This window comes from Branchiostoma belcheri, unplaced genomic scaffold (genome assembly GCF_001625305.1).
Source record: "Branchiostoma belcheri isolate BF01 breed outbred unplaced genomic scaffold, Haploidv18h27 scaffold91, whole genome shotgun sequence".
Classification (NCBI taxonomy): Eukaryota; Metazoa; Chordata; class Leptocardii; order Amphioxiformes; family Branchiostomatidae; genus Branchiostoma; species Branchiostoma belcheri.
Genome location: NW_017804587.1, coordinates 402,612 through 430,166, shown reverse-complemented (window position 1 = coordinate 430,166; position 27,555 = coordinate 402,612). Strand labels below are relative to the sequence as shown.

Here is a 27,555-nt window from a genome sequence, read left to right as displayed (position 1 = left end):
GGACCTCTCCCCCTCTCACAGCCGCGCTTCGCACGGCGTCGGGCACTACGTGCCCTCCAAAAAATTTCCAGCACCACTCCCCTAAAAATTCCTGGGGAGACCCCTGCCTCAGCAAATGCCATAGATGCAGAGCGGCTTGTAGTTCCAACACCCGGAGGAACCATGGGGACCCAAGGAGGCGTCTCTCAACAGCAGAATGGTCCTCCATCGGCAGGGCCACCGCCACAGAACAGACAAACGTATGCAGCAGCTGTCACAGCAAACCTGAAGACACCCCAGATAACGACACCAAAGAGAAGACCCAGTTTTCCGTTGGTAGATAAGACATCCCCCAAGAAAGAAATGAGATGCTTAACAGAAGGTTGCCCCAACACACCCATTCCAAGACTCGGAAGGCTCTGCAAGGAATGTCATGCCCAAAAAAGAAAACAGTCCAGAAACAGGAATCCTTCATCAGCACCAGGAGGCAGAAAAAATCAGAGGCCACCTTCAGCTGCAGGAGAAAGATCTGTCTCTGCTCCTGCAAAAAGTCCATCAATGACTCGTAAAATGCCTCCGGTGGGAGTCAATGGATCAATCAACCCGGCAAATCAGCAGGGTCCAGGTACACCACGGTCAGCAAAGCCTGCCAATGCCTCACCACTGAGGTTAGATGTGCCTTCTTGCTACAGCAATGCTGGGAACAATGTGTCTCCTAATACCATGTAGGAAAAGACAGTAGTAGCAAATGACATTGTTCCACAGTCTCAGAGACGAACGGCAGCTACTACAACCAAAGTTCCTACAGGTGATCGTGTTGCCAACTCTTCATGTTGCAGAAGAGATGGTTGTGATGGACTTGTTCTAGAGAACACAGGAGGAATGTGTTACCAGTGTTGGACTGAACAAGCAGTGAACAGCAGAACACATGAACTGCTGACAAGTGGTGAAACCTCACAACCTGCAGCTGGCACCAAATGCGCTCATCCTTTTTGCCCAAACATTGTAGGAAATAAATCAGTATGTGACAACTGCATTAGTATTGTTCAAAGTGCCCAGGAAAGACTTAGCACAGGACCATCGAGAGCAGTCTCTAAAAGGGACAGCTATGCTGATGTTCTTAGAGCAGCAGCAAAACCACAAGGTACATGTAGTTTTCTGTCAATGAAGTCAGTCATACTTTCCAGCATATATGACTACTTTGTAGCCTGAAACAATTTACCTATAGTAGTTCCTTTCTCCTTCTTACTCCCGTTCTTCCTAGTGCACACAGAAAAAGGTTTTCCTGCTTGATTGAAAGTCCACTGTCAAACAGAAAACAGTTGCATTGAATTTAAAAGTCACACTCCTGAACTTAATATCTTTTCCCACTTCTTACAGCCACAGTAAGCAGTGCATCACCCACCACTCCTGCACGGCAAACACAGCCTGCCACACAGCCTCCTCAGCAAGGCAACACTCCTCCTACCCAGCCAGCTGGAAGACTTGCATGTGTATACAGGGGCTGCAACAAGGATGGGGAAGAGCAGTATGGAGAGTTGTGTTTGCAGCATTACCAAAAGTGTTACAAGAACAGCAGGTCCAACAGTGTGCAGTCCAATGAGTGTTCTGATGGTCCAGGTGAAACTCTTTCACCCCAGGCAAACTCTGGTCCATCTACCTCTACACCAAATGGGTTGCCTTCTTTTAATTTCAATGCCCCGGTTTCAATTACAAACAACATTTATGTAGATCAACCAGGTAACCCTGTAGCCACAATGATACAACAGCTTACTGCAGCCCTCCCAAGTGCCAGTAGTTCAGGTAATCAAACTCCATCTGCCAGTGGTAGCAGGTGTGCAAGCCAAGCTTCTAACCAACCCCAGAGCACACAAAGTTCTCCAAATGGAGAAAGACCATCAGCTCCAGGAGCCTCCCCTCCACAGGAGAGCCAGGCCTGCTTCTGTGGTGGGGCAGGGATTCCAGCCTACAGGAACCTCTGTACCACCTGCTATAACAATATACCCAAACTGAATACCGGTAGCACATAGGATAGCAAGAAAAATGTTAAAAGAGTGGAATGAACTTGGACCTGGACTCCCCATCTTGATCATTTTAGAAAAGAACCCCAGTGTTCTCAGAGTTCATGTAGATTGGCAGTTGGGTATTAAAGCCAATTTGGATCAAGTTTGTATGATCAGTTCTGTTAGACACTTTTTTTAAAATCAAGATTGTTAGAAAATATAAATGATCCTATGAAGATCATATGTGTCTATACTTCTGTTAGACACATATGTAATTAAAGGGCTATGAGGTTTTTTAGTCAATTTTCCAAGATTGTTGAACAATATAAACAATGATCCTATGAAGAGTGTTTGTGTTAGGATTTCCCATTTGTTAAAGGATTTAAAATTGTATTTTGACATTGATGTGTTGTATGGTAACATTTTTATCTATTCACCAAAGAAGCAACACAGTAATGCATTATACTTTTATAGCGGATAGACATTGAGAATATTGAGAATTGTAACTTGCCCTTTCTTCACCTCTGCTTTTAGATGTTGGTAGTAGTGATAGAAGAAAGTGCCTGTGTCTGCAATGTAGTTGTGATGAATGATTGGTCATTTAGCAAAAGTTTATACTGTTAAAAATTAACATTGTACATACTTGTCCTCCCTGCTGCCATGAGTCACAATTTGGTGCCAAATGGTCACCTAATCAGGGAGACAATAACATTCCTTCCAGAAGAGTAGTTAAAATAGGGTCCAGTTGATAAAGGGGCAAGAGGAATCTAATTCTTGCTACCCACCTGATATTTTTGATAAAATAGTTTTAAGGTATATGTAATGAAATGCTTTTATGAATGTTATAAATATTACGGGTATTGTTACATGGAAACCTAATGGTGACATGTAAATTTGTGGCCAAGCCACTGTGTGATGTTTAATGCAGTTGGAACAGGTGAAATTTTAAACTTTGTTCCAAGATGCTGTGTCTCAGAAGTATGAATTTTATCATGCCCAGTAAGTTACAAAACTGTTCAGAAATTAAGCTAAGCTATAATTAGCCCGTATTTTATTCTAGTTATGATAGAAAGCTGAGCTTGTGTTGACCACAATGCTACGAAGTGTATGAAGATTTAGGCCATGGCAACAAATATTTGTGTAGTAGTTTATGGTGATTGGTGTTAGTTTTTTTCCATTGCTTAAAATGCAATTATCAATGCAAATGACACATCTTTCCTATTACAAATGGCTGCTAACCAAAACTCTATGCTAGCCTCATATCAGAATGGTATAATATCCAGCCATTTTAAGAAATTTGCTTCCGTATATTGGGACGGATCTTGTGGAATGCAAAGACTGCCTTTTTTGTGTACATAGGAAAGATGTGCTTCACAGAAAAGTGCTCTGTGGTGTTGCAATATCCAGGTTGTACAGGGTATAAATGATATCATATGTACAGTACAATCTGTATTGTTACCGACATACTTCCTGTTGCTATGTCTGTCATAGTGCAGTTTTGTTGATGGGCTGTAGGCTGTCAAAAAAATCATTCAAGACCAAATGGATCATTTGCTTTGAATAGGTTAAGTGAAATTACCAGTAGAGAAAGTTGTAAGCTTGATGACACCACAGTGATTATATTAAGTGTACAATGTATTAATATTATGTCTACAACAGCCACATGTGAACACTACATTATGTACTTCTCTATGCAGTTCTAAAGTAAAAGCATTTGATGAAGTTGAATGGGGACGATACAATGTGGGATAAGAAATTGATATCCAGTATCAATTTCTTTATTGATTGATCGAAATATATATTTATTGATAAAATATAAGTTGTGTGAATGAAGCAGCCAAGCTGAAGAGCACAATGTTTCAAACAAAAGTACTGGAAGTAAAGAAAAGTGAACATGACTGAATGTCTTTGTTAGTTTCTTTATTGTCAGTGGTCCTGGACCTACCACATAAACGTAATACTATGTAATCCATTGTACTTACTGGAAGGTATACAAGTACAGTGTAAGGAAAGGAAATGCAAGTTGTGCTTGTTCTTGAAAGAAACAGCATGTCATGATATACATGTATATACATTTTATTGCAAAAACTGTAGTTTTCATTTTACAACCTAGCCATTATGTGAAAAATTTGACAAACTGAATCAGTTTTCATAGATAAGTTTGGATCTGTGAGAAACGAGTATTATATGACATGTTCTTAAGGAAAGCTAAGGAAAAGTTAATACTGCATAAACAGATCCTACAGCCCCACCCACCTGTCAAAATGTAGAAATGCATAAAAATACAAATACAGTCACTCTCTCTTTGGTTGAACTAATGGCTTCAGGTATATGATCAGTAGCTTTATCAGTAGAGCTAAAGGTAACGGTAGTCCCTGACCCATAGCTTTAGATGCCATAGGTTGTTAAACCACTGTGTGTGTCTAGGGCACAGTATTTTACCCCCCCAAACCAAAGTCAGGCACCCATTTTACACGTGGGTGGAGTGAGGAAAGTCATGTAAAGTGCCTTTCTCCACTGCACAATGTCTAGCCAGGGATCAAACCTGTGACCTCTTGATATCATATTCACCAGCCTAGCCACTAGGCCATTCAACAGTGATCATGATCAGTCTGTTGAAGTATAAAACCAGCTCACCCAAATCAAGCAACCTTGTTGCCTAAGTAGGGAAAAACTGGCATTTTCCTTTTGCTTACATATACAATACAAAGGTTTGATCAACAAGCAGTCACTGTCTCATTGGTTGATCTGCTATATGATTAGTAAGTACAAACTGTATGAAACTAGCCCACCCAACTGAAGCATCATAATGATTGTAGTTTATACACTTTGATGGGGAAAAACTGTGGTGTTTTTATTTTGTCCTGTCCCATCTCCACAGTGTCCCGTCGTCACACACACTGATGAGCAGGTTGCCGTCCCGGGTCATGCTGGTCTGCCGGATCGCTGACGTGCACTTCGGGTGGGTCAACGTGCTCAACCTGGAGAGGTTCATAGGTCACAGGTCATCACACGACAACAAATTACACCCCTTCTGAAATACCAGCAAAATAATTGATATATATATACAAGCACTGCCCATCTTTGAAAAAATACGATGGGTATCTCATCTTATAAGCCCACAAGTACTGAAATGTTATTTTTGCAGGAACTTAATTCCACAGTAGAAGGGAAAATGAAGTTTTTGCTATGTTTAAAGTTCACTTGAATCAAATCTGTGGTACAGAAATTATACACTGTAAATGCAAAATCATGAATTCATGGTAGAAAGGTCACCATGAAAATTACAAAAAAAAGACATATTTTTCAAAGATTTCCAGTGTTCATCTCTGAGGCTGTGAATGCTGTAAAGTCTGTAACTCACCTGGCCTTGACTGGATCCTCCACTCCCAGATCCCACACAAACAGCCTTCCCACCTGGTTACCCAGGGCAAGCACCTGGACAGAACAAAGAACAGAACAGAACAAATTTATATTAACAAGTGATCCCAAATGCATTGTTGCCTAGTACAATGCAGTCCTGCACATCTAAGCTATACATTCCTGGAGGATGCTATGCTAGAGATCTCTAAATACACTATTTTTCATAGTGTAACAATTATATAACAAGGCATATAAATGGTAACGGAGGTTATACTACAGATACTTCATCAGAACCCACCTTCTGCCAGTAGTCTATGCTGAAGCGCATGTACCAGATGTCACACTGGTGGTACTGGAACTTGTGCAGGACCGTTACATTAGTGATGGAGGGGGTGATGTCCTCCAGGCGGTTAAAGATGGTGCCCGGCTTCCAGCACACGATGCAGTTCTCACACGACTAGAGCAATGGCACAGCGGTTTGGATCAAAATGTAGCAAGAGATCAAGATGACATGGCTCATGAAGACCACTGAGGGAACTGACAAAATATGGTCTGTCTGGACATGTGGCCCACTATCCAACATTCTCTATCTTTGGTCAGCAACTGAGAATGAAAGATGCTATCTGAAGAGTCTGAATCTTCAAGGAATTTATCCATTTGTTTGATTTACTTTGTATTACATAATTTTCTACCTAAATCTACCAGTAAGAGGGGTCCTAGTCCCCACTAGGCTTTGCATTGGCATTAGGAAGGGCATCCAGCCGTAAAAATATCTTGCTTCAAAAAGACTTGCACTTAATGCAAGCATGTCTAACTCCCAGTTTCGGGGGAAAAGATGTTAAACTGTATAGAGAGAGATCTAGAGAAATTATCTTCTTACCTTGGACAGAACCAGGTCGCCGAGCCATCTGACACAGTCCACATAGTTCCGGTGGATGTCTCGAGTGGAGAACTCTGGGTAGTGGATTTTTATGGTCTTGAATGGCCTGAAGAAAATAATAAAAAATGATATGTTAAGTGTTTTCTATTGTATCTTACTTGTACACATATACACATATTCCAATACACACACACAGATAAACGCACACACAAACACACCCACCCACACACAGATGATACACACACAAATACACACACAGATGATACAAATACACATGCGAACACATTCACAACACACACACATACACACACACACAAACACTGACACATCCCAGATCACCCTCCTCCATCCCACCTGTCGTTTTTTGAGGCGTTGTACATGTAAGAGTTCTGGATGGCTTTGTGGATTTCTTCTTTGTTCAGGTTCCAGATCTTCAAGGAATGGTCCATTCCACAAGACACAATCCGTGTTCCTTCTGCATTAAAATCCTGCAGGAAACAGAAATATCTTTACCCCACATAAGCCAATGCCTAGATTTGAACACTGACCCTGTGATCCAGTAAGGGGTCTGTAAAACGCTAGACCACTGCAAACTGTTGTGGTGAAGATTCAACAGTAAACAGACTTACAGCACTGAGGACCTCGTCTCTGTGGCCTTCCACACCTCCGAATATGGCAACAAGGGTGTCTGTCTGGATGTTCCATAACCTCAGGGAATGGTCTGTGAGAAAAGGGAAAACCACATCAACTTTACAATAAGGCCATGTTGATTTGATTATATGGATGACATCCTCTGGGAACCCCAAAACTGATGCGCGCGTGCGAATAAAAAAAAAGTTTTGCAAAAAAAAAAAAAAGTTGCTTTCACTATGAAATCTACGTGGTCATGAAGGTTGAACAAATGGCACAGAATATGTTATGGCGAATAATCTACTCTTCGAATTCATTTCTTTACATTTTTGTCTTTTTTCCTTTGATTTTGGCATTCTACGACATTGGTATCGTTTCTAAATGTTTTCCTTGCAACTTATGGTATATTTTTGCTCATTTAGCAACTGTTTTGCACGATTTACAGTATGGTTGAAAACTTTTTTTTTTTTGGAAACGGCCGAAAATTCATGCGCGCGCGGATGTCATCCATATAATCAAATCAACATGGCCTAACCAAAGTTCCATGCCTCAGCTCACAGAATGGTCTTTGGACATGGGAGAAAACCATCACTTGATAGCATCCTATGATAATCATTCCATTTTGCATCATATTTATAAGCAGACATGAACCTTCACTCACTCCTCCAAGCTTACTTGGAGCCTTTCCATGTCTTTGCCTCTCTATTTGTTTCTGTCCTCCATTTACACGTAGACTAAAAAGTGCCAAACTAACCTTTGCTAACAGACAGCATGAGGCTTGGTTTTGACGGATGAAACTTCAGCTCATTTACAGAGTGGCCATGCCCAGTGTAGTGCTGAAACCATAAACAGCATCACAACATTAGCATCATGTCTTCTTCCAGTCTAATAGAAATCCTGTTGTTCACAATTCACCTTTGACCTCCATCCACTTGTGTCACTGAAATAGCCAACCTGATTGGTTGTGGATGGGCCAATCACGTGGCATCCTTTAACAACCACAGTGTAGTTAGCGAGTGATTGGTTATTAACGGTCAAATCAGAAAGGGGTATCTGCTTATAAATGCAAAGTAAAGATGTTAAAAAATCAGAACATATTCAATCAGACATCCTACGGCTAAATGTCCTAAGTATTTTCTCTGCATTTCATCACAATTGTTGTCCAATTCTTCCATAAAGTGGAGAGGAATTTCGACTTTTTGACCTTTTTTTCCAGCCATGTCTCTCTACTAATATCCTGCCTAGTCTCATACCTTGCCTGCACTAGGCTACACCAATACAGCAACATGTTTCTTGGATTCTTTACTAACAAATTTTCTCATCTTTGGAAAGCACTTTGCAAGTTGTCCAACACAATGTGCGTCTTTTCTTCAGTAATTACGTAATTTTCTATAGATTTGATAAAAATAGGAACTGGGCTTCCAAATTCAAGTTTAGCTGCTGTTTTTTTTCACCAGATGAATGAAATTTTCATGAGGTTACTCCAAGAAACAGGGTGCTGAGTTGGCGAGGCCGTACCTTGACATGCTGAAGGCAGTAGGTATAGGTCAGGAACTCCAACAGGCAGGGAACAGAAAGAGAAAGAGGCACATCAGAAAGTTGTCTAACTAGTGTCCAATCACACCACCAGCAGCTGGCCTCTGCTCAGGAGTACTTTCGTGCCATTGTGATCTAACTAAATGTACTACCTATCAGCCTATGTTTTGTACTGTCATGCAGGACTTACAGTGTAAGTGTCACCGTAAGTATTCAATGTAATGTTATCTTCCAATACTGCATGCCTGTGAAGCTGGTGTTTTGTATCAAAGAACAGCTTTATCATTTTACTGCCACACCTTACTTGACACTCATAACCATCTCATTTCACACAAACTTTGTGAAGTTTTGGAACACTACTTAGATCAGAACTCCAGTAATATTATTTTCTTAAGATCGACCATCTTGGCGACATCTTGGAACACCAAGACATACAGCAGGTAACAACAAGATGCAATGGTAACATCTTTATCGGACCAAAGCCAGATATGTCCACTTTCAAGCCAGCTGCTCCAATTTCTTCTCAACCTATAATCCTGTTAACATCAAACAAGGGAGAAACAGTCTTTGGCAGAAAATAATGTGCCAAATTCAGTACATGTAGTACCAACGAATCATGAAACACTGTAGATACAGTGTGATCTACCTTCATAATTACGTGTGATCTATGTCATCCATTAAATAGTTGTGATCTATAATAGATTGTGATCTGCCTTGATGATTATTTGTGATCTACTTAGATTATTATATAAGATCTACCTTGATTTTTTGTGATCTACATCCATGATTGTGATCTACATCCATGATTACTTGTGATCCACCTCTATGATTACTTGTGATCTACCTTGATGCACTGCATGCTGACAGGGCTGATGATCCGGATCACACCCCTGAGCCCAGCCACGGCGATCATCGGCTGCCGTGTCACCTCGTCGTACGTCCACGCACACGTGTAGAAATTCTCCTCCATCTGAGGCAACGTTAAGGTCTCTACTGGTGCGACCACTCAAGTCTGAGGGACAGGGACCCTGTCCCTCGAATTTACACAGGGTCAGGGTCTGTTAAACTACGTGTTACTAACCAACGTGTCAGTCTAAACTCTTCAACGGTTTAGCCAGGTCCTTGCTTTAGCACTGTACCAAATGAGGAAACTTTGTGGATACAAAATCAGTGACTGTCTGCCTATCAATGTCAATAATGTCCTGCATGCACATACATGTATACAGTATGCTTCTTCCACCTAGACCCAGAAACGTGTATTCTGGCCTCTACTATCTTAACCTACCTGTAACTTGTCTAATGTGTCTACTCTAATTTCTTAAAAATGCTGCAAAAATGAGTTCTGAGTGTTGAAGGATACGTTGGCATCACAGTAGGACTGCAGCAGTTTGATCTTCCCCTCCTTATGGCACTCGTAGATGGTCACCTGAGGTCAACAAAGTCAACAAGTCATTACCACGGTCCTTCAGCTAGATTCAGACTTTGCAACCTTAAACATATTCAAATAGCCATAACTGAACACCGTCCGATCAAGCTACCAATGGACACCGACCCTGTTGCTGCCCACTGTAGCGAATATGATGGCCTGACTCTCCTTGTAGTAGAAGGGACAGATCTGAACACCGAACAGGGGCTGCCCATGGTCCTCCTGGGGTGGGGGGAAAACAAACATGTCAGTGTGCCGTTAGGCACAGACCTGGCACATTTTACACTAAGTCTTGTAAGTGATTTCTATACCAGTTTATACCAGTCATACCGGCTGTACAGATACAGAAGTGGTGTGTTATGCCAAAGGGCAGTTATACCAATACAGATACAGATACCTTGACATAGTTAGTACACTTGTAGGCCAGCTTGGCTTTCTTGGCCTTCCTGTTCTTGCCCCTGCCCTTCCTGAAGACGTTGGTGGGCGTGTCAGAGCGGGAGATGTTGTCATCCACTGTCGGGGTGCTGGTGGTGCTGCACGACTCCTCCCAGTCCTGAACAGGGGAAGGTGACATGTGGTTAGGGTTGACGAGTTGAACCATAAGGTTCTGGGTTCAAATCCCTACTAGTAGCAGGCTACAGTGTTGTAATGTTTACCTTGGGAAATGAACTTCATAACTATTGTCATCAGTCGACTCAGGTGAGAATGAGTACCTAGCTTCGGTTAGGGACGTCCTTTCGGTTAGGACATGAAGTGGAAGTCCTGTGCTTTAGGACAGCCACACCACATCTTGAAAATCCAACCAAACTTATAATTGAAAGGAATTACTAGACTACAGTAAGTATAGGCTATAGCAGTCTGTCTGGTGCATGTAACGTTATAGTCTGGTCTTATATCATCCAGCTTCAACAAGTTTATGAAAATTATATGTATTTTCGTTATAAAAAGGAACTTGGGAGAGTTTTCTGCCTTCCACAGTGTCACTGTACGTAGCTTCAAGCCCCATGTTCTCGCCACACTTTCGTTTGTAAAACAAAAACAACTTGAATTTTCTTGTAACAAAGCGTGGCTTGTGCCCCCCTCCCCCATACTCGAAGAAATCGGTGTGGTTTATCACTATCAGACAAAACGCATGGCAAGGGTTGGCACCCTCAAAGTTACCACAAACTTACGCTGTCATTCTTCACACTTTCGTCCTCCAGAACGTCGCTCTTGCCCTCGCTGTGCTCCGAGAGTTTCGGCTTTTTCGTGGCGGGAGATTCCGCGTCCTCCATGATGTATGCCGCAAAATGGACCCATCGTCAACACACACACGTGTGTCGTAAAATTTGACTGAAAATTTTTCCGCGTTTTTGCGCGTTTGGCAAATACAGGTAAATATATGTATCATATTAAAGTAATGAAAACCAATCACGGAAAGACAATGCTATTATGGAAAAAGTCATAAAAATAAGAGAAAATATTTTCTCATTATTTGCAATAATGGCATACTCATAATATCAAATGTGAAAATAATGGCTGAGTTATATGTCAATTGAAAAGTAATAGCAGCATTTTCCATCCATATTTTTGTGGTTGATATGTTAAAATTCTTCCGGTATAGCATGGAGGTAGTTTTTCTACCTCCATGGGTATAGTTTTATTACAAACCGTATGAAACGTCAGTAAACACCCCTGTAAGTTCAATCGTTCCCTCCAAAGGTCAATCGAGGTCAAAAACTTTCGAAGGCTGATGACAAGGAGCAAGGTACAGACTTTCAACTTTCATCTCTTACACTGTGACCTTGGACTCTTAAGTCAGTGCCATGTTTAGTTATGCTCTTTAGGTGGACCTTGAATGTGTGTCTTTGTAGATTCTCCGTTATAATTTTCCTATTTAATACTTAGTGCAAAATGAAGTAATACATTTTGAAGTGTATAAATGCTTTAACTTCGTACTTGGCTTTCTGCTATGTACTTAAAATTAGGAAGGATTCCTTTACTTCTTGTGAAAGTGCCAAAACCAAAGAAACTTTCCCAGAGCTTGGAATTAAATTTCCCGCCCTTTTTGCTATAAACTCCCACAGGTCAGACTCACCTGTCTAACTACACCTGGTTGCCGGGGCGACGGGCCCAACCCACCCCTTTGTCGTGTCGTCTGCTTCGCGTGCGAGCTGAGAGAGGACTCGGAACTACAACCATTGATCCGCTGATCAGACATTTGTTCATACCCCTCCCCTGAGAACACTTCATACCACATAAGAGCTGTGTACGCTGTTGTTAAGGGGGCAGCTACTTGAAGAGCTGCCCAGCCATGGATTTTTCTGAGGTAATTTTATCTCCTTTCACCATATTGTGGTACAGTCGTATATTGCACAGGCAGTGCCTTTCTTTGAATTTGTTTTCTGTGTGGCGTGAAAAAGGTTTGTACTGTTTATTTTTGTTTCGCTGCGAAGATTTCACGCTGTGTGGATGTTTATGAAAGCTGTTGTTTGGTTTTACGTTATTTTGCAAGGCAAATGTTGAAACAGTGACAAGCAGACAAACAGAACGTGCCAGCCAGTATTGTTCACATCCTGTAGTTTGTGATATACGATACTTAAGGTAAGGAAAGTGTCTTAAGGTTTGAGATTTGTTAATCATGACAGGTAAGGGTGACCTACACAAGGTCAACTCACCTGTGTGACCTTTAATAATTACCTGCATGCTAGAAGCACAAGACTTAATACTCTAAATGAGAATGTTATTTAAGGTCGTACACTATGAACAATATATATAAACTGTACGTTAAAGTAACTGACAGTATATCAGTTTAAGTGAAGACATTGTTGTTGTGTGTCCGATTCATAAATGTCACTAGTGTCACTGGCAATATATTGACCTGTAAGAAATGCAGTGCTTTCTCTATGTTTGCTGTAACATTAGCTATAATGCTAGAACAAATAACTGTAGATTGTTTCTGTTGATAAATCACTGCAGAGTAGAACAGCCTAAAAAAATGCTGAAAATCTAATCTGCCCATTTTACAAACGTTGTCGTAAATTAGAAAAGAAATTTAAGAAGAAAACAACGTCTTGCTGTTACATATGTATGGTTTTGTGAACAGATACCTGTAAACCATTAATTCTTGCTTATATGGATTCCCACATACTTTTCCCGAGTTCATTATTTCCCACTCAACTCTGTAACACGTATACGTTAATCCGCCATGTCCACACAACGCTAACTAAGCACACGTTCCCGTCCGATTATTGACACACCTGTGGGGCAATGTCAACACAGGCAGGCAGCACCCAGGTGAGGTTTATCTTATACAGAATGGTGAAAAAGGATGCCCTTTATTCGGGGGCAAAAGCATAAAGAGCTCGTTCCCTTTCTGTGGGATGGTTGAAAGAAGCAGGCGACAGCCATTACAAGTTGATGGTGGGAAGGGACACATTTGTTGTTGGTTCTCAGGGCTGGAAATACTTGGTGGTTTATGCACTTTTGTGCAAGTAAAAATTGGAGATGTGCAACTAATTTTGACTGCAGGTACCCCTTATTTGTGTGATGTAGATGTATGCAAGAAAGCAGCAAAACACTAATTAAGTATTGCGGCCTATTCTTGACATGTAATGACAAAAAAAAATAAACAGTTAAACCTCTGATGTAAAGTATTACATTTGTACTTGCTAAAAATTTTTAAGCTTTAGAATTTCAGATTCAAGCTCTGAAGAGTTACCGGTATTACAGTCTATTTCATGATATGTCCGTGTGTACCCCAAATTTTTCCTGCACACTTTATTTTTTTTTTGCTCGGTGCCCAAGCATGAATTTCCAGCCCTGGCTTTGTAGTTAAAGAATGTGTTGGCAGTCGGTCAGGTATGTAGATTACGTCAGTGTGGAGCTTACCATGAACCGTGGTAACATTTGTGTGGGAATGGACGCAGGCCTCTGCTATTGTAGCTTTTGTCAACAAGTATGTAACGTAATTATTGTGTTTTGTAACATCTAAACGCCAAGCTATTAGATGATTACGAGTGTCGGATGGTTGCAGGCTGTGCTCGGGTGCTGTGACTACAGGCATAGTTTTCCGTGGTTGTTGACATATATACAGGTACATGTATACAGGTTCCTGTGTATACAAATACTGACATTTTGTAATTATGAAGTGACAGTTCAGCCATACATGCAGGATGTACTTGTGTCACCAATGTTTTGTATAGCAATAGTTCAACAGAAATTCCTTCAAGAGCTGTTTGGAAGTGGCTTTAAGATTCTACCTGATTTAAAGAATTTTTGCTTTTTTGTAGTGTTATTCTGATAACTTGTATATAATTGTATGATCCAATGCATGTAATCATTATAATAATAATTGTAAATTTTGACCGTGTATCTTATCGATTGTATGTATACCTAAATATTTTCTCCCAAGGTTTACCTTTAACAACAATAACAGTACTGGTAGTCTATGTCTACGACTAGTTCTGTCGGGCAACACTGGCTGTTGTAAGCTGAACTAATAAATAAGGCCACACCAATTTAATTTGTTGGTTCTCGGATTTTGTCAGAAAAAACATGAAGCGACAGGGCGAAAAAAAATAAAAATAAAAACAGGTTTAGGCATCCTATTATAGCCCCAAATGCTATGATAGGAGCCATGAAGTCAACACAAAAGGTTGTGTTAATATTTAAACAATGAATTTTGAACTTTTAATCAAACCACTGCATTGATAGATGGAAACACTGCAACAGCTAGGAAGAAAAGGACTTTCCACAACTGTTGGGGGCAAAATATGAGCATTTTTGAGTTGATTCAGAACCAGAATCTTTTTTTTTTTTTTTTTTGCAAATCAGAAAAAAATGAAGAGGCGAATCCGAGAACCAACAAATTAAATTGGTGTGGCCTAAATAAAAGATAACAAACCCTTGGACTTTTTGTTTGTTTCTTGTACAGGTAAGGAAGTCTCCATGAGGCCGCAGGAGGTTATGGGAGGCGGTGCGTCTACCCAGTCTGGTCCATCCGGTCCGAACAACCGGAATCGGAACCAGACCTCGGAGCTGACGGAACAGGTGTACCAGCTGATCAGCCGGTGTCTGTACAGTCTGCCTCTGCCACAGGGGGCAGGTAGGGAAACGTTTACTGTGTTATCTTTATATTAAATTGTATGTATTACTTTGTGTTAAGTGTTGTATAGAATATCTGGTAGACAACATTAGCTATGTCTGCTGTCCGGTGCTCCAGAGTGTTTTGTATTGTTATGAATAAAGTCAAAGGTATGGAAACTATGCACACTGCACAGTAAACTTTAGTCTGTGTAATATTACACTTTTAGTTTGCGAGCCATAAACATATTAAGTAGTCAAGGAGCATGCTCAACCTATGAATCATAAGAAAACATTGGAAAAGCTTTGTGATGATATCTTATACATGTACAAGGCAATCAATAAAGTAACAACAGACTCTGACATATTTTTGCAGAAAGTCTATTTCCACACTTTTGGTACATGTATTACCATTAGGTATTACATACAGAAACAATTGACTACTGTTTATTTTTTCTTCAGGATCACAAGCAGTAAACGATGCTCTGGTTGAGAGAGTCACAAAATACTTCACCAAAGTGGAATTTGAAGATGCTGAGATTTTAAAAAGAGGTAAGAACTTTCTAATGAGTTGGTTTTAAAGTTGAAATCTTATATCTATAAGAAGAATAACATGCAACCGATCTTGTACCCTTGGGAAAGGCACTTTGCATGAATTTTCTCACTTCACACAGGTGAAAATGAGTATGTCTGCATTGCCATTGGAGGCGGCATGAAATAAGTTGAAAAAACTTGAGTGTGTCATCACCATGTCTTGTGTTGGAATGTTGGAATAGAATAATATTCTGTAGCTCATAATGTAATGAGATGTCAACCTAATATCTAATCTCCAGGCGAGCCAGCCAAGGAGATATTTGTGGTGATAGAAGGTCTGGTTGAGGTGGTTTCAGACGAGGACAACAAGATTGTTCTGGCGAGTGTCACAGATGGAGAGTTCTTCGGGGAAGTCTCAACACTGTTCAACATGCCGACCTCAGCAACTGTCAGGTCTCCTGGCAGGTCAGTATTAAACATTAAGAGAGTAAATGGTGTGGACATGTCTGGAAAATAAGATGATGTTAGCAGCTAATTTTTTGGAAAGATATGTGGGAAGTAACATATAAACATTAAGTACTTCATGTATTGGTTTGCTGTCTTTGATGTATCTGATCAAAACACAGAATCTTAAATGACTATGAACCATAGAATGCACATCACAGTAACTCAGCTGTCATACTTTTGAGGGAAACATTGGAAATTTTCTGCCTTGAACAAATTTTAAAAATCCACTACAACTCTCAGTGCATTAAAACCTGTAAGTTCTTCATACAGCTTGAACTCTAAATTACGTATAGTCTGATAATATAAGTCTGATAGTATGAGTCAGATAGATTTTTCAGACGGGCATTGCCAATAAGAGACAGATAAGAATGTTCCTTAGATTCTCATGTGTTCCTTCCCTCCAGGACGACTCTGGCAGCCCTGAAAGCGGAGGATGCCAGGAGGCTGCTGCCGCCCACCCAGACTAACCTGCTGGACTGGTACATCCAGAGGAGGTACTTCGACACAAACGCTGCCGTCGACAAGATCAAACTCTCCAGGAAAAAGGCACTGGCAGCTCTGAAACAGGTGGGACGCCTTTATATGGTCATGATTGACAGGAGACCTTTACTGTAGCTTCCTTATATGGTCATGATTGACAGCTTGGAAACCTTTACTGTAGCTTCCTTATATGGTCATGTTTGACAGTTGCTGTTTTATCCACTTGTTTGATCTTTCCAATGCCAAGCCAACAACTTGATACATTATTGGAAAAATGAAAGTTCACTCCACTAGTACATTTTTTCATTGAATGAACAGACTGGTTTTCTTGTAGCATTTTGTCAATGTTTTTTAAACAAAGTAACATTTCCCACCTCCTGTCTTTAGGTTCCCATGTTGCAAGGCTGGAGTGATGACTCTCTAAAGTCTCTCATCATGAGTCTAGAAACAGACATCATCATCCTGTACCCGTCCCGATCTGCCATCCTCTTCAAGGACGACCCCTCGGAAGAGGTCTTCGTCCTCGTCAAGGGCAAGTAAGTTGTGTTGAGACTTAACAAATTCTGAAGCTTTTTTCAAGACACTGAATTGCATTAAGTAAGACATCTTTCTTTTCTATTACAGTCAAACCTGTCCTAGTGACCACCTCTACGTTTGGGCCACATGGCCTTACACAATTGACAGAAGAATCCTGTCTACAGTAACCACCTGTCCACATAGACCAGATTTTATTAGTCCCGTTTTTGTTTCAGTTTGACTGTTGTACTTGTGTATGACTCGGAAACTATTGGAGGATTCAATGAGCCATCAGACTCTTTTCTGTGCTTATTGCATAAGGAGGACACATATAACCAAAGCTTTAACTTTACTGTCCATTACAGGGTGGATGTACTGGATGGGAAAGCTCGGCTGGCAACTCTGCAGGCAGGGAAGTCACCCATCTGTCTGGGGGAGGAAGGTTGGATTTTTATTTGTTGACATCTTTTTAGTTAGGACACACTCACACACATACAGACATACCACACACACATGCAGACAAGTCACACACACACACTAACACACACACATGTATACACATACAACCTGTGTGTGTGTGTGTGGTTTACGTGTGTGTGTGTGTTTATGTGTGTGTGTCTGTGGTTTGTGTGTGGTGTGTTTGTGTGTGTATAGTATGCACATGTTTGTGTACGTGTGTGTGTGTGTGTGTGCATGTTTAAAGGTTTGTGTGTATCTGCAACACTGCATGTGTGTGTGTTTGACTTTGTACATGTGTGTCTGTCTTCCTTAAAATTTTATTCCATTCACCCCCCCCCCCAGGTCTGATGACCAGTGGCAGTAGGAAGATGACCGTCCGAGCACAAACGCCCAGCCAGCTCATGGTCATCAAGCGGTGGAACCTGCACCGCACCTCAAACGAGGTAAGGGAGGTAGGAGGCGGGCTGTTACCAGGGCTGTGGGCATGGAGCTATAGCCTGGGCCTGGAAAACAAATAAATTACAGTCAAACCACCTCTTCAAGCTGACCACCTAGCCATGACAATCACCTAATTTGGCCTTGAAAAAATTAAGTTTAAACCTTTGGTCCAACATCTTACAGCAACCAAACTAGATCGGCGAAAGAAATCTAAGGTCAAATCTAAGTTTGACTTACCCATTAGAAATGTACAGACTTTTTTGCATCTTGCACATTTAAGAGCCTTGGAAGTAACACTTTATCTCAAGTCGTAAGTAGACCCTGTTGATTAACAGAAACTCAACAATCTTCAAATGTTCACCACCAAATTTTATATACGACATAAATTTGTGATCTGTCTGAATTCATTCCTACATGTATGACTCTACTGTTTTGTGTGTGTTGTTTTTGTTTTCGTCTTTTCTATGTGCATGTATCACTGCTCTGGCTATAGTTTCATAACTTCACCAGCCAATTCTTACAATCTTCTGTCCACATCTAGTAATGCTACTTCTTAAGTTCTTAACACATAGACTAAGCTTTATAGCTTATATATTGTGTACACTGTGTTCTGTGTTGTTGTGTCTTCTGTTCACAAAATAATGGCTGTACACCTATTAACCAATCATCTTCTGATCAGACAGTGTCATTGACCAATCACTGAGCAGCTTGCCTCACACTTCACCTGGGTGTTGCACTACTACCATATATGGTCACGGTTTTTGATTGACCAATCAGTGACCAGCTTTCCTCACACTGCACCTGGGTGTTGCATCATATATGGTCATGGTTTGCCATATCTTTTCTGTGTCTTGTATACTCTGTGTCTTTGTGTTGTTCAAGTAAAATCTTTCTTCAATACATAACATCACACTCTAACATTCTTTACTACATGTTGCTTTATCAAGGAACCTGTCTTGTAGAATTCTGAATGTGCAGCTTACACTTCATGATATCTTTCAAGTAAAGTTAAAGTTAAAGTTAAGATATCGTAAGATCCGATACGAAGTTCGGTGAAATCCTACTAGTAGTCAGGGAATATATGAATAGTTTCTTAGTGAAATTTTAAAGAGATGATGTTTCTGGAGTGAATGTCACTCAAATTCATAGATGTATGATAGTTTGCTGATCTTAACCATATGAAACTGTATTTTGATGTACCTGTATTTAATATGTGTTGATTTTAGCCATTCCACAGATGTATGTAGTATGATCATCAAACCATGTAATTTTGTGGTAATCCTTGTATTTCTGCATTTTCTGTTTGGTTTGTCAGTTTATCGATGACGCAGGCAGAGCGTGGGAGGAGACCCAGGACCGGTGGAAGCAGCAGTTAGCCCAGCGGGATCGGAACCTGTACAACAAGTTTGGGGCGTTCTTACAGATAGAGGTCAGTTGGAGGTCAAGGTCATTAAGGTCACACAAACTAGAAAAGTTGTCCAATGTTTTACAATGTAATTACAGATTATGCAGAAATGTGAAAATCTTAACAAACTATAACTTAACTTTGTAACAAATTTTTTTCTTCTTTTCTTTTCTGCAGATTCTTATCAAGAAATTTCGTCAGGTGAGTACTAAATTTCTATTAATTAATGGTGAGAATATTGAGTGTACAAGTGATCACCTCTACATAAGGACCACCTGGCCAATGTGGTGGCTTTTTGGTGGTGTCCCATTGGCACAAGCATTAAGAATAGTGACCACCTGTTAATATAGAGCATATTTTATTTTTCCCCATAGCGGTCTACTAGGGCAGTTTTGACTGTATTTGTAGATGTAGATTCTATTACAAATGTAGAAAACAGTCCAGCTTATATATGTACTGGTAGGATTTTTGTCGAGTGCTGTCCTGTTTGCTGTCTGTTAACCTGTGATTTCCATCCTGACTGTGTTCCCAGTCGGCGCTGTTCAGTGACTGCCCGGTTGGACTGATCTACCTGGTTGCCATGGCAGCCACGGGGGAGGAACATGCCACGGGGAAGTCTGTACTTACAGAGGATGAGTACGGTAAGGAGCGAACAATAGCCTGAGTGTCAGCCTTGTTAGCTTTGGTCCGCTCCCCAAGATCCGCTACCAGCTACTGTTGGCCAGTAGCTAAGATATTGCTTAGCGGACAAAAGCTAACACTCAGGCTAGAGAACAAGTCTGTTGACTGGAAATTCTGAGCTTGTAAGGCACCATTGTGGAAGCACTTTTTTTTTAATCTGGAAGCTAAATCTGGTAACTCATCATTTGCCTCTGTCCTGTGATTTTTTTTCACTATGTTTGAGAAGTTTTCGTGTTTTATTTTTGTTCCACAGAAGCTAAGACACTGTTCCTGATCCTGAGAGGTTCTGCTCACATGATCAGTGATGATGGAGTTGTGGACTCCTTTGTGAAGGGAGATGCCTTCTGTAAGTCTCTCGAACCTTCTGGGTCTTTAAGGGCAAAAAGAATTGTGCTTGGCTCCTTTCTGATGTCTTCCAACTGGTTCAAAAGAGCCCCCTGTGCTTAAGTTGACAGTCTCCCTGCTGCCTAATCCCATAATCAATCAGTAGCCAAACCGCTACGTGTTCTAGAGGTTAAGCACAACTTCTTGCTTCTTGGTGAACTGTTAAAGGCTTATTCTTTTACTAGAAATAACACCATACAGGAGTACTCATACACAAATGTATTACTAAAAGAGATCTAAGTAAGAAAAGAAACAAACTCTATTTCTGATAAACTCTGTCTTTAACATGTAAATATTATTGTCGTGTTCCCAAAGGGAATCTGCCGTGGTATCCTCGGAAGTGCTGGGTCCGGGCTAAGGAGCAGACCATCATTGTCAAGTACTCGGAGTCTTCTGTTCGAGAGGCTCTCGGGGAGTACCCAGACGCCAAGCTGAACATTCCGCAGAGGTCTTCTCACGAGGGAACAGGGAATAATGGGAGGGCATCGAACAACGGAAGGGGGTCAAACAACGGGAGAGCGTCGCGTCCGCAGAGCAGACCACAGAACAGGCCGCGCAGTCGCCCACAGAGGGGCTCCGAGGCAGGCACATCATAGCAGCGCAGGGGACTTATCTGTTTAGACATTTTCAGGGAATGTTATTTGTCTGTCATTGTTGACACTGACCTGGGAAATTACGTCAGTATCTGGCTATGGCAGGGCTTGAAATACTAGATGTCTGTGCACTTTTGTGCACCCTAAATGCACTGGAGCTGTACACCAGTTTGAGGTAGGATAAGCTTAGGGTGTTGTCAACTGAGTCAACAGATGTCGGTATGGACTCATGTAAAGCTGTACGTACTAGTATATCAAGGGTCATATTGTTGGTAAACTAGGTAGATTGTTGCAGGGTTTTTCATTACACTGAAGCCATAGTTTGAAATATAGAAAGGTAAGGAAGCCAATGATGGGCCAGTTAGCCATTGTCAATGTTTGGTTTTTTCCTTTTTAGCAAAAAGCCATTTGAAAGAGTTCTATCAGGAAGAAGGTTATTGTGTTTTATTAAAGGAAGGTCAGTTTATTTTGGGTATTAAAATAGTGATACTACATGTATATTACTGTATGATAGTTTGTATAGTTGAAGCCATTATGTGATCCCAATTTATAGGGTTCATGATTTGGTGTTGCCAGGTTGAATTAGGTTGAAAAGATTCTTCCGTTAAGATATTTTGTGCTAGTGTTGTAAGTAAACTAAGCAGGGCTGTATGTAGAGGTACACTGACAATGTTTCAATGTGTTTTTTAGAGAAATCCTCATTTAGATGTTTAAAATCAAGTTGAGATCCATAAAATTAGTTGAGGTTGGCCTATGGTGGTTTATGTTGCAGTGTAATTATTAATGATTTCATATTTATGCAGTGTTTTATTTTCTCTCAGTGTTTTGTTGGTTAAGTTGTGTTGTCTGTGTTGGAAATTCTATGGAGCTTTTTTGTACCTTTGGGATTTATGATTTTAAGTATTTATTTTGATTCTGTGTCCTTTATTTGAATCTCAAGTGATATAAGTCATATTTAATAACTATGCAGCTAAGGTGAATAAAAGACTTGATTTCATTTGTGTATCAAAGTTACTAATATTATACCTTTCATAATGTCACTGTACTTGTTAAGTGACATACATGTACTTAGTGTTCTAAGTTTCTACATATCGATGACTTTCTAGCATTGTCACGAAAAAGAAGAGACAGAAAACACATTTTTTGTAAACTTTAAATACAACAAAAGTTACATCTTCCTAGCCATTACAGACTGCACATCGAGATCTTGTAATATGTACATTTTTTTCTCCACAAAATTAACAGCAAAGACTTTCATTTGAGGTAAATAGGACTTGGAGATTTTTTTCCATAATTTTTTTTCTTACAATTTGGTGGATAGACAATGATTTTTTTTTACTGCCCAAAAGCAGTTCAATGTTTAACTAAGACTCTAAAGTAAATAGTGGTACTACATGATCTTTTGCCTCTTAAAGTCTTTGTAGAGCTAAACCCATAAACAGGTACAGCCCAACATCCTACTTCTCTCCTCTCTTATACTGTATTGCTTTCTCTCTTTGCCTTATAGTACTGTACAATGAAATGTTCTAGATGCCATCTTGGTTTAAGTCCACTTCCTCTACTGAAGTGAATATAAACTGACAATGACCCCCAGGCTAATAACAAGAACCATTAGTATATCTATATTCTATAACAACTTTTTATATTATTTATAACATCATCTTTATGAGTGATATATAACACAATAACTGAACCAATATAGCATATAACATCTCTTTGGCTTGTCTTGCACTGATTCCCTACTAAGTTCTAAAGCAGATGTGTAATTTTTTTTTGTTTTGCATGATCTTAGTTACAACTGTGTAGATAGGATGGCAACCAGCTGCAAGATACTGGCAAAAACCATGAGCATAAGAAGTTTACAAAGTTACAACTGAACAGATACAACGAAATATCCAACCACCTGTCCTGGCATTACTACCCAGCATGATCTTAGAGAAAATGTGAGGTTAGTGTTGCTATTGTGCACACACACATGCCATCTCTCAGGGAGCTCCTTCTTGTCTGACTCTTACAAGTTACAACTGAACAGATAAAACAAAATATCCAATCACCTGGCATTACTAGAAAATGTGAGGTTAGTGTTGCTTTTGTTGGGCACACATACCAGCTTTCAGGGAATTCCTAGTCTGACTCTGAGTCCGATATTGAGGCGATTCTTGCCTTCTTCCTGCGGTGCAAGCGAGATGAGGAGGGGGACCTGTAGCCGTTCTGTGAAGGGTGGCGGTGATCCTGAGAGGAGGATGAGGACCGGTAGCCGTTCTGGGACGGGTGTCGGCGATCCTGGGACGTCCTGTGAGACCTACCTCGAGAGGACGGGGTACCTGATGAAGACCTCTCCTGTTTCACCACAGGTGTGTTGGTGTTGGCCCTGGAGACCGACTTCCTGTCGGCTGGGAGGATGTTTTCCTTGGAGTCCGGTTCTTCGTCTTCCTCCTTCACAGCCTGCTCGAAGATGGTCAGCCGCTCCGACAGTTGCAGCACCACATGTCTCAGCTATGGGTTACAACAACATCCAATCAGCACTTCTGGACTGTACCATGCCCACAGGGTTCTCACCAGGATTTTTTCACACTGTAGCAGTATTTGCGCCGCAGAAAAGTTGCCCTTCTGTACCTGACCCAGAGGGGCAACTTTTCTGCGGCGCAAATAGCCCGTTGGGCCAAAAAATTGTGAAACTCATAACCCCCTGACACACTAATCACTATTTCTTACTTATTGAGGGACAGATTTTGTGAAGTTAAGGTTTACAGTGTATCTCATAATCCAAGGACAGAAGAGACAAGTCTGACACTTACTTTAGCCATCTGCTTCTCCATCTTGACATGCGCAGAGACGATCGCTTCAAGGTCACACTGGGGGGCCGAGACACCTGCCCCAAGGTCGTAGCTACATGGCATTGTGGGATACAGTCGCAACATGTCAGATTGTGCAGCATAGTGATACATTTGTAGTTGTATATTTTTTGAGGAAGCTTTTGGCACAAAATCTTTCCTGGTCATGATCACCAGGGCAGTAAGCTGGGTAGCAGAGTTTTTCCATGATAGTTTTAGCTAGTCTCGATGATTGCAAACAAAAGGAATATAATAGACATGGTCTTACTTGGTGACTTTGTCCATGCTGATGACAAACAGGTTTCTGAGTGCGTCGAACTCCGGCAGTGTCGCCTTGTACATCTTTCCTATCTCCGACTCACACCGCGTACAGGACAGGACCAGGTAGAAACTGCAACAAAACAGTGTAACATCCACTAATATGATTCAGCCAGATCATATACAGTATTTCCCCTAGTGGACCCCCACTACCTACTTAAATGACAGAGTAGTCCATTGACCGACCAGGGGATAAGGCAGAGTTTTCCCTTTGTGCTTCAGCTGTCAGTAGCTCTGGAATTGTCATTCTGGTCCAATCCTTGAAAAACCTACTACACTTTGTTAAAATACCCTAAGGTAAGTAATGGTTATTATTAAGACGTACCATCCATAGTCTTTGTCTGCCTTGTTGTTGGTAGTGGTGAGGTCCTCTCCAACTGTCACTGACTCTGACACAGCTGGAAAAACACAAAAGGAAGTTCACAGAGTACTAGCATTAGTGTTTGGTATTGATAGACGATATAATACATGATTATGAACTTCAGCACACTTTTACAAAAATTTATTTGACACGATTTTTCATGGCAACGTTTTCTTTCTGACAGTTGATAGTTACAATTTATTCTCTATTCGAAGCTGCATGTTATTTCACCCATGCTAAAAGATACATTGTAACACTGTCTTCTACTGCCTCCTTCACCATGGACAAGAAAAAGGGGTCACCTGTCAAAAATTATTATGTTTTCTTGTGCTTGTCAAGGTTCGTACTAGTACTCTTTTGTATGGTGTTATTTCGTAGGGTCACTATCTGTATCTGTATCTGTATAACAACAACATCTTATACCTACTTTATCAGGATAAATAAACAGAAAAATAGAGACAAATTTTTCACCGGTGAAGGAGAGGCAGCTCATCTCCCAGCAGGCCCTCGGCCCCGTCAGAGGGTCGTTCAGCGCGAGAGAGTCGGCTAGGATCTCTCGGCAGCCCTGACACTGGAAAACCTGCGGCCTGTATTCAATGGACTCTTCTCCCGCTCCTCCCTCGACCGAGCAGTTGCCATTCTCCGCCATATTCTACCGATAAAACACGGGCAAAACCTTCGATAAGATGGCGAACTGTTTCGAACTCGAACGTTGGCGCCTTTGCAGTGTATGTAAATATTACGCTGTCTTTAGCGACATATATTTTATGCCTGCAAAAAGAGACCCTCAATAGTGTTGTATTATGTTTATTACCTTTATTTTCATATAAAATACAGCTTTAATAACAAGTAATTTATTTTTATATTATATCACTCTGTATTTAGCAAAGATATGTAACATTGAATATCGGGTTTGAATCTGGCAACAAAAAAGGTATCATAGCCACCTATAGCAGAAATCAAAATGGCGGCGCCCTATGGGAGAAGGCCCCAACGACCATCCAGTGGGTGCAGTACTGCAAGTGATTAATAGAGGTCGCTTTTGATCCATGTTGAAGTGACTGCAGTACTGCAGCACATTAATAGGAGTCGCTTTTGATCCATGCAGAAAACGGTCAAGATGGCGGCGCCCTGAGAGAAAAGTGCGTCCGATATCTCCTTTTCAAATTCCTACTTTGCGCGTTTGTTTCTTCCTTCCTCGGATTTTACCAACGTTGTATAATAGGTGTAGCTAATGAAGTGTCCAAAATGATAAGAAGAGGGGTGATATTACGAATTTTAACGAGACAATGGCCAAGTGAACCCTCAAGATGTCTTGGACCGCAAACTTCACATCTTCTTCAAGTTGTTGACCAAAGACCCGTGCAAGGAGGACCACCGAAGTGTCATCTTAGTACGCTACGGGTTACTACAAGGATAGATAGATTTTCCCCCATGCTGAATCTATCACGGACTTACGCTTCAAAGAAAGGTAACAAGGATGAGTAGGTTGTCATGGAGGGGGAGGGGGGCATGGTCAACTACTGATAGTTGACCCACATCATCGGACTGTGATACAACTTTAAAATCAAAATGCGAATTGTGTCAGATCATCCCAGGGTAAAAAAAAAGTCCGCAGAAAGGTTAACATTCCCCTTCCAATGCACAGCCAGTCAACCCCTTTAGTAGCCAAGCCTCCCTGGTAAAATTATTATCCCTATTAATAATATTAGCAAGGAGGTTCAACCTCCTTGGTATTAGCGAACACAGTCAGTCTGTTATAGAGTCCTTCAACAGTAATGACAGTCGATTTTTGACAGGTAAAAAAGGAGCCCAGAGACCAGCTGAGCCCTCCGACACCGAGGAAAGTGATGAGGAAGCCGAGAAGGACCCTCTGGAGGATGACAGTGACTATGAAGACACCAAAGAGTCCAGCGAACCCAAGGATTACAAGGACATCACCAGGGTGGTGCCTTCTGTACGTTTGGATGCTCTCCTAAAGGCTGGGCTGGACACATCCAGGCAGTAGGTGTCTCCTGGATTTGCTGTTTATTTTCTTAGCTTTTATACAAAACACGCCAAAAAACAGCTACTCAAGCAACTGGATATGATTTTTTTTGGCGTATCTTATTACCTGATACATCTAACCTTCACTGATATTTTATCCTAAAACTTCACTGAGAAACCAAATCGTGCTTTCGGGATGCAAGTTGCTATTTTTGAAGACAACAAAAGGCTTGGTTTTCTCCTTAAAGGAATGAAGTTGTGCAAATACATTTGTGATTGATTTCATTTTCACATTCTTCCATTCAGAGATATAGAAATACATTAGCCAGGGGATCCCAATGCAAGGGTTATGCATTGCTGTTGGATAGCTCTGCAATGGTGGAATAAATGTTGAAAGAACGCAAATAACAGATAGCTTTAGTTTTATTGATTTATTGTGTATTTTTTATGTTCCTTTTTCAGTAAAATTGAGGAGGAATTCTATGCCAACAAAATCAGGGTGAACGGACAAAAAGTGTCAAAGAAAAGCATGTCGGTAAGTCAGGAAAACTGGGGACAATTTGATGCATATTCAGATTCAGAACCTGAACATGAATATATTGTCCTTTGTTATCAAAAATTGCATATTTTCAGCTTATTTCACTCACTCACTCACTCAGCACTCACTCGCTCACTCACTCACTCACTCACTCACTCACTCACTCACTCACTCACTCACTCACTCACTCACTCACTCACTCACTCACTCACTCATTCATTCATTGTTCACAGCTGAAGGAAGGGGATACAGTTGACCTGATCCGGAGCACACAGACGGGGCAGGAAGGGACGATGAGCGTCTCGCGCGTTGTGCTGCTAAAAACCGAGAACCGGACGACCCAGTCAGGGAACACTTACGTGCAGCTGAGGAGATGGAAGGCCCTGTCTGTCCCTAACCCCAAGAAGAGACCCGGAGTCACCGAGCAGACTGAGGACTGAAATGTGTTGAAATTGTCATCTTCTAATTTCTCTGACATATCAATGCATCACATGGCACATGTGCAGTTCAAACCATGCACCAAATTCTTGTCTTCTAACTTATCTAAGTTCTCTGTCAATAGTTCAGTTCATCATCAATCTCTCATTGTTCAGTCAAGTTAAGTTTCAAGCTGTAATCATAGATATTGTAGTTCCTGATT

The 27,555-nt window shown here is 41.0% G+C and overlaps 5 protein-coding genes across 6 annotated transcripts in view; 3 read left to right on the top strand and 2 right to left on the bottom strand.

Moving 5' to 3' along the window:
- The window catches only part of LOC109488011 (tumor necrosis factor alpha-induced protein 3-like), a 4,461-nt gene extending 3,093 nt beyond the window's left edge, over positions 1–1,368 (top strand). Inside the window, exon 4 of the mRNA XM_019792152.1 lies at positions 1,360–1,368. Coding sequence (XP_019647711.1) covers positions 1,360–1,368 — 9 coding nt within the window. The remainder of the gene's footprint in view (positions 1–1,359) is intronic.
- Positions 1,369–4,424: 3,056 nt separating this feature from the next.
- LOC109488056 (polycomb protein EED-like) lies at positions 4,425–11,134 on the bottom strand. Of its 2 annotated transcripts, XM_019792206.1 has the most exons (13): positions 10,990–11,134; positions 10,215–10,370; positions 9,944–10,039; positions 9,752–9,817; positions 9,236–9,361; positions 7,610–7,691; positions 6,855–6,946; positions 6,580–6,713; positions 6,226–6,331; positions 5,644–5,802; positions 5,347–5,420; positions 4,795–4,963; positions 4,613–4,633 (listed from the first exon to the last, which is right to left on the bottom strand). In XM_019792206.1, the coding sequence occupies exons 1-12, from the start codon at positions 11,089–11,091 to the stop codon at positions 4,837–4,839; spliced, it is 1,320 nt and encodes a 439-aa protein (XP_019647765.1). In that variant the 5' UTR covers positions 11,092–11,134; the 3' UTR covers positions 4,613–4,633; positions 4,795–4,836. The 2 variants fall into 2 exon arrangements, with proteins under 2 accessions (XP_019647764.1, XP_019647765.1); XM_019792205.1 differs by having other exon boundaries at positions 4,425–4,963; positions 10,990–11,133.
- A 1,987-nt stretch (positions 11,135–13,121) lies between these two features.
- LOC109488093 lies at positions 13,122–21,857 on the top strand. The gene is made up of 13 exons (XM_019792245.1): positions 13,122–13,219; positions 14,733–14,903; positions 15,344–15,433; positions 15,715–15,880; positions 16,327–16,489; positions 16,790–16,938; positions 17,284–17,360; positions 17,720–17,820; positions 19,131–19,244; positions 19,398–19,421; positions 19,753–19,861; positions 20,155–20,247; positions 20,601–21,857. Exons 1-13 carry the CDS (start codon positions 13,180–13,182, stop codon positions 20,879–20,881), a joined length of 1,578 nt encoding a protein of 525 aa, XP_019647804.1. The 5' UTR covers positions 13,122–13,179; the 3' UTR covers positions 20,882–21,857.
- A 546-nt stretch (positions 21,858–22,403) lies between these two features.
- On the bottom strand, positions 22,404–25,103 carry LOC109488069 (protein Mis18-alpha-like). Its single transcript, XM_019792221.1, has 5 exons — positions 24,863–25,103; positions 24,356–24,428; positions 23,981–24,103; positions 23,677–23,767; positions 22,404–23,374 (listed from the first exon to the last, which is right to left on the bottom strand). Exons 1-5 carry the CDS (start codon positions 25,038–25,040, stop codon positions 23,003–23,005), a joined length of 837 nt encoding a protein of 278 aa, XP_019647780.1. The 5' UTR covers positions 25,041–25,103; the 3' UTR covers positions 22,404–23,002.
- A 384-nt stretch (positions 25,104–25,487) lies between these two features.
- On the top strand, positions 25,488–27,547 carry LOC109488071 (uncharacterized protein C6orf203 homolog). Its single transcript, XM_019792224.1, has 4 exons — positions 25,488–25,862; positions 26,191–26,395; positions 26,840–26,912; positions 27,149–27,547. Exons 1-4 carry the CDS (start codon positions 25,640–25,642, stop codon positions 27,353–27,355), a joined length of 708 nt encoding a protein of 235 aa, XP_019647783.1. The 5' UTR covers positions 25,488–25,639; the 3' UTR covers positions 27,356–27,547.
- The last annotated feature ends 8 nt before the right edge of the window (positions 27,548–27,555 follow it).

What these genes read in the sequence shown, in the direction of transcription:
- LOC109488056 (XM_019792206.1), bottom strand. Translation starts at nt 11,091, where the DNA reads ATGGAGGACGCGGAATCTCCCGCCACGAAAAAGCCGAAACTCTCGGAG. An exon ending in AACGCCTCAAAAAACGACAG is followed by an intron (nt 6,332 to 6,579) that starts GTGGGATGGAGG and finishes TATTTTCTTCAG; the next exon opens with GCCATTCAAGACCATAAAAA. An exon ending in GCGACCTGGTTCTGTCCAAG is followed by an intron (nt 5,803 to 6,225) that starts GTAAGAAGATAA and finishes CCATTGCTCTAG; the next exon opens with TCGTGTGAGAACTGCATCGT.
- LOC109488093 (XM_019792245.1), top strand. Translation starts at nt 13,180, where the DNA reads ATGGTTGAAAGAAGCAGGCGACAGCCATTACAAGTTGATG. An exon ending in ACTGTCAGGTCTCCTGGCAG is followed by an intron (nt 15,881 to 16,326) that starts GTCAGTATTAAA and finishes CCTTCCCTCCAG; the next exon opens with GACGACTCTGGCAGCCCTGA. An exon ending in TGTGAAGGGAGATGCCTTCT is followed by an intron (nt 20,248 to 20,600) that starts GTAAGTCTCTCG and finishes GTGTTCCCAAAG; the next exon opens with GGAATCTGCCGTGGTATCCT.
- LOC109488069 (XM_019792221.1), bottom strand. Translation starts at nt 25,040, where the DNA reads ATGGCGGAGAATGGCAACTGCTCGGTCGAGGGAGGAGCGGGAGAAGAG. An exon ending in GCAGACAAAGACTATGGATG is followed by an intron (nt 24,104 to 24,355) that starts GTACGTCTTAAT and finishes GTTTTGTTGCAG; the next exon opens with TTTCTACCTGGTCCTGTCCT. An exon ending in TGGAGAAGCAGATGGCTAAA is followed by an intron (nt 23,375 to 23,676) that starts GTAAGTGTCAGA and finishes TGTAACCCATAG; the next exon opens with CTGAGACATGTGGTGCTGCA.
- LOC109488071 (XM_019792224.1), top strand. Translation starts at nt 25,640, where the DNA reads ATGATAAGAAGAGGGGTGATATTACGAATTTTAACGAGACAATGGCCA. An exon ending in GACTTACGCTTCAAAGAAAG is followed by an intron (nt 25,863 to 26,190) that starts GTAACAAGGATG and finishes GATTTTTGACAG; the next exon opens with GTAAAAAAGGAGCCCAGAGA. An exon ending in GGGCTGGACACATCCAGGCA is followed by an intron (nt 26,396 to 26,839) that starts GTAGGTGTCTCC and finishes TTCCTTTTTCAG; the next exon opens with TAAAATTGAGGAGGAATTCT.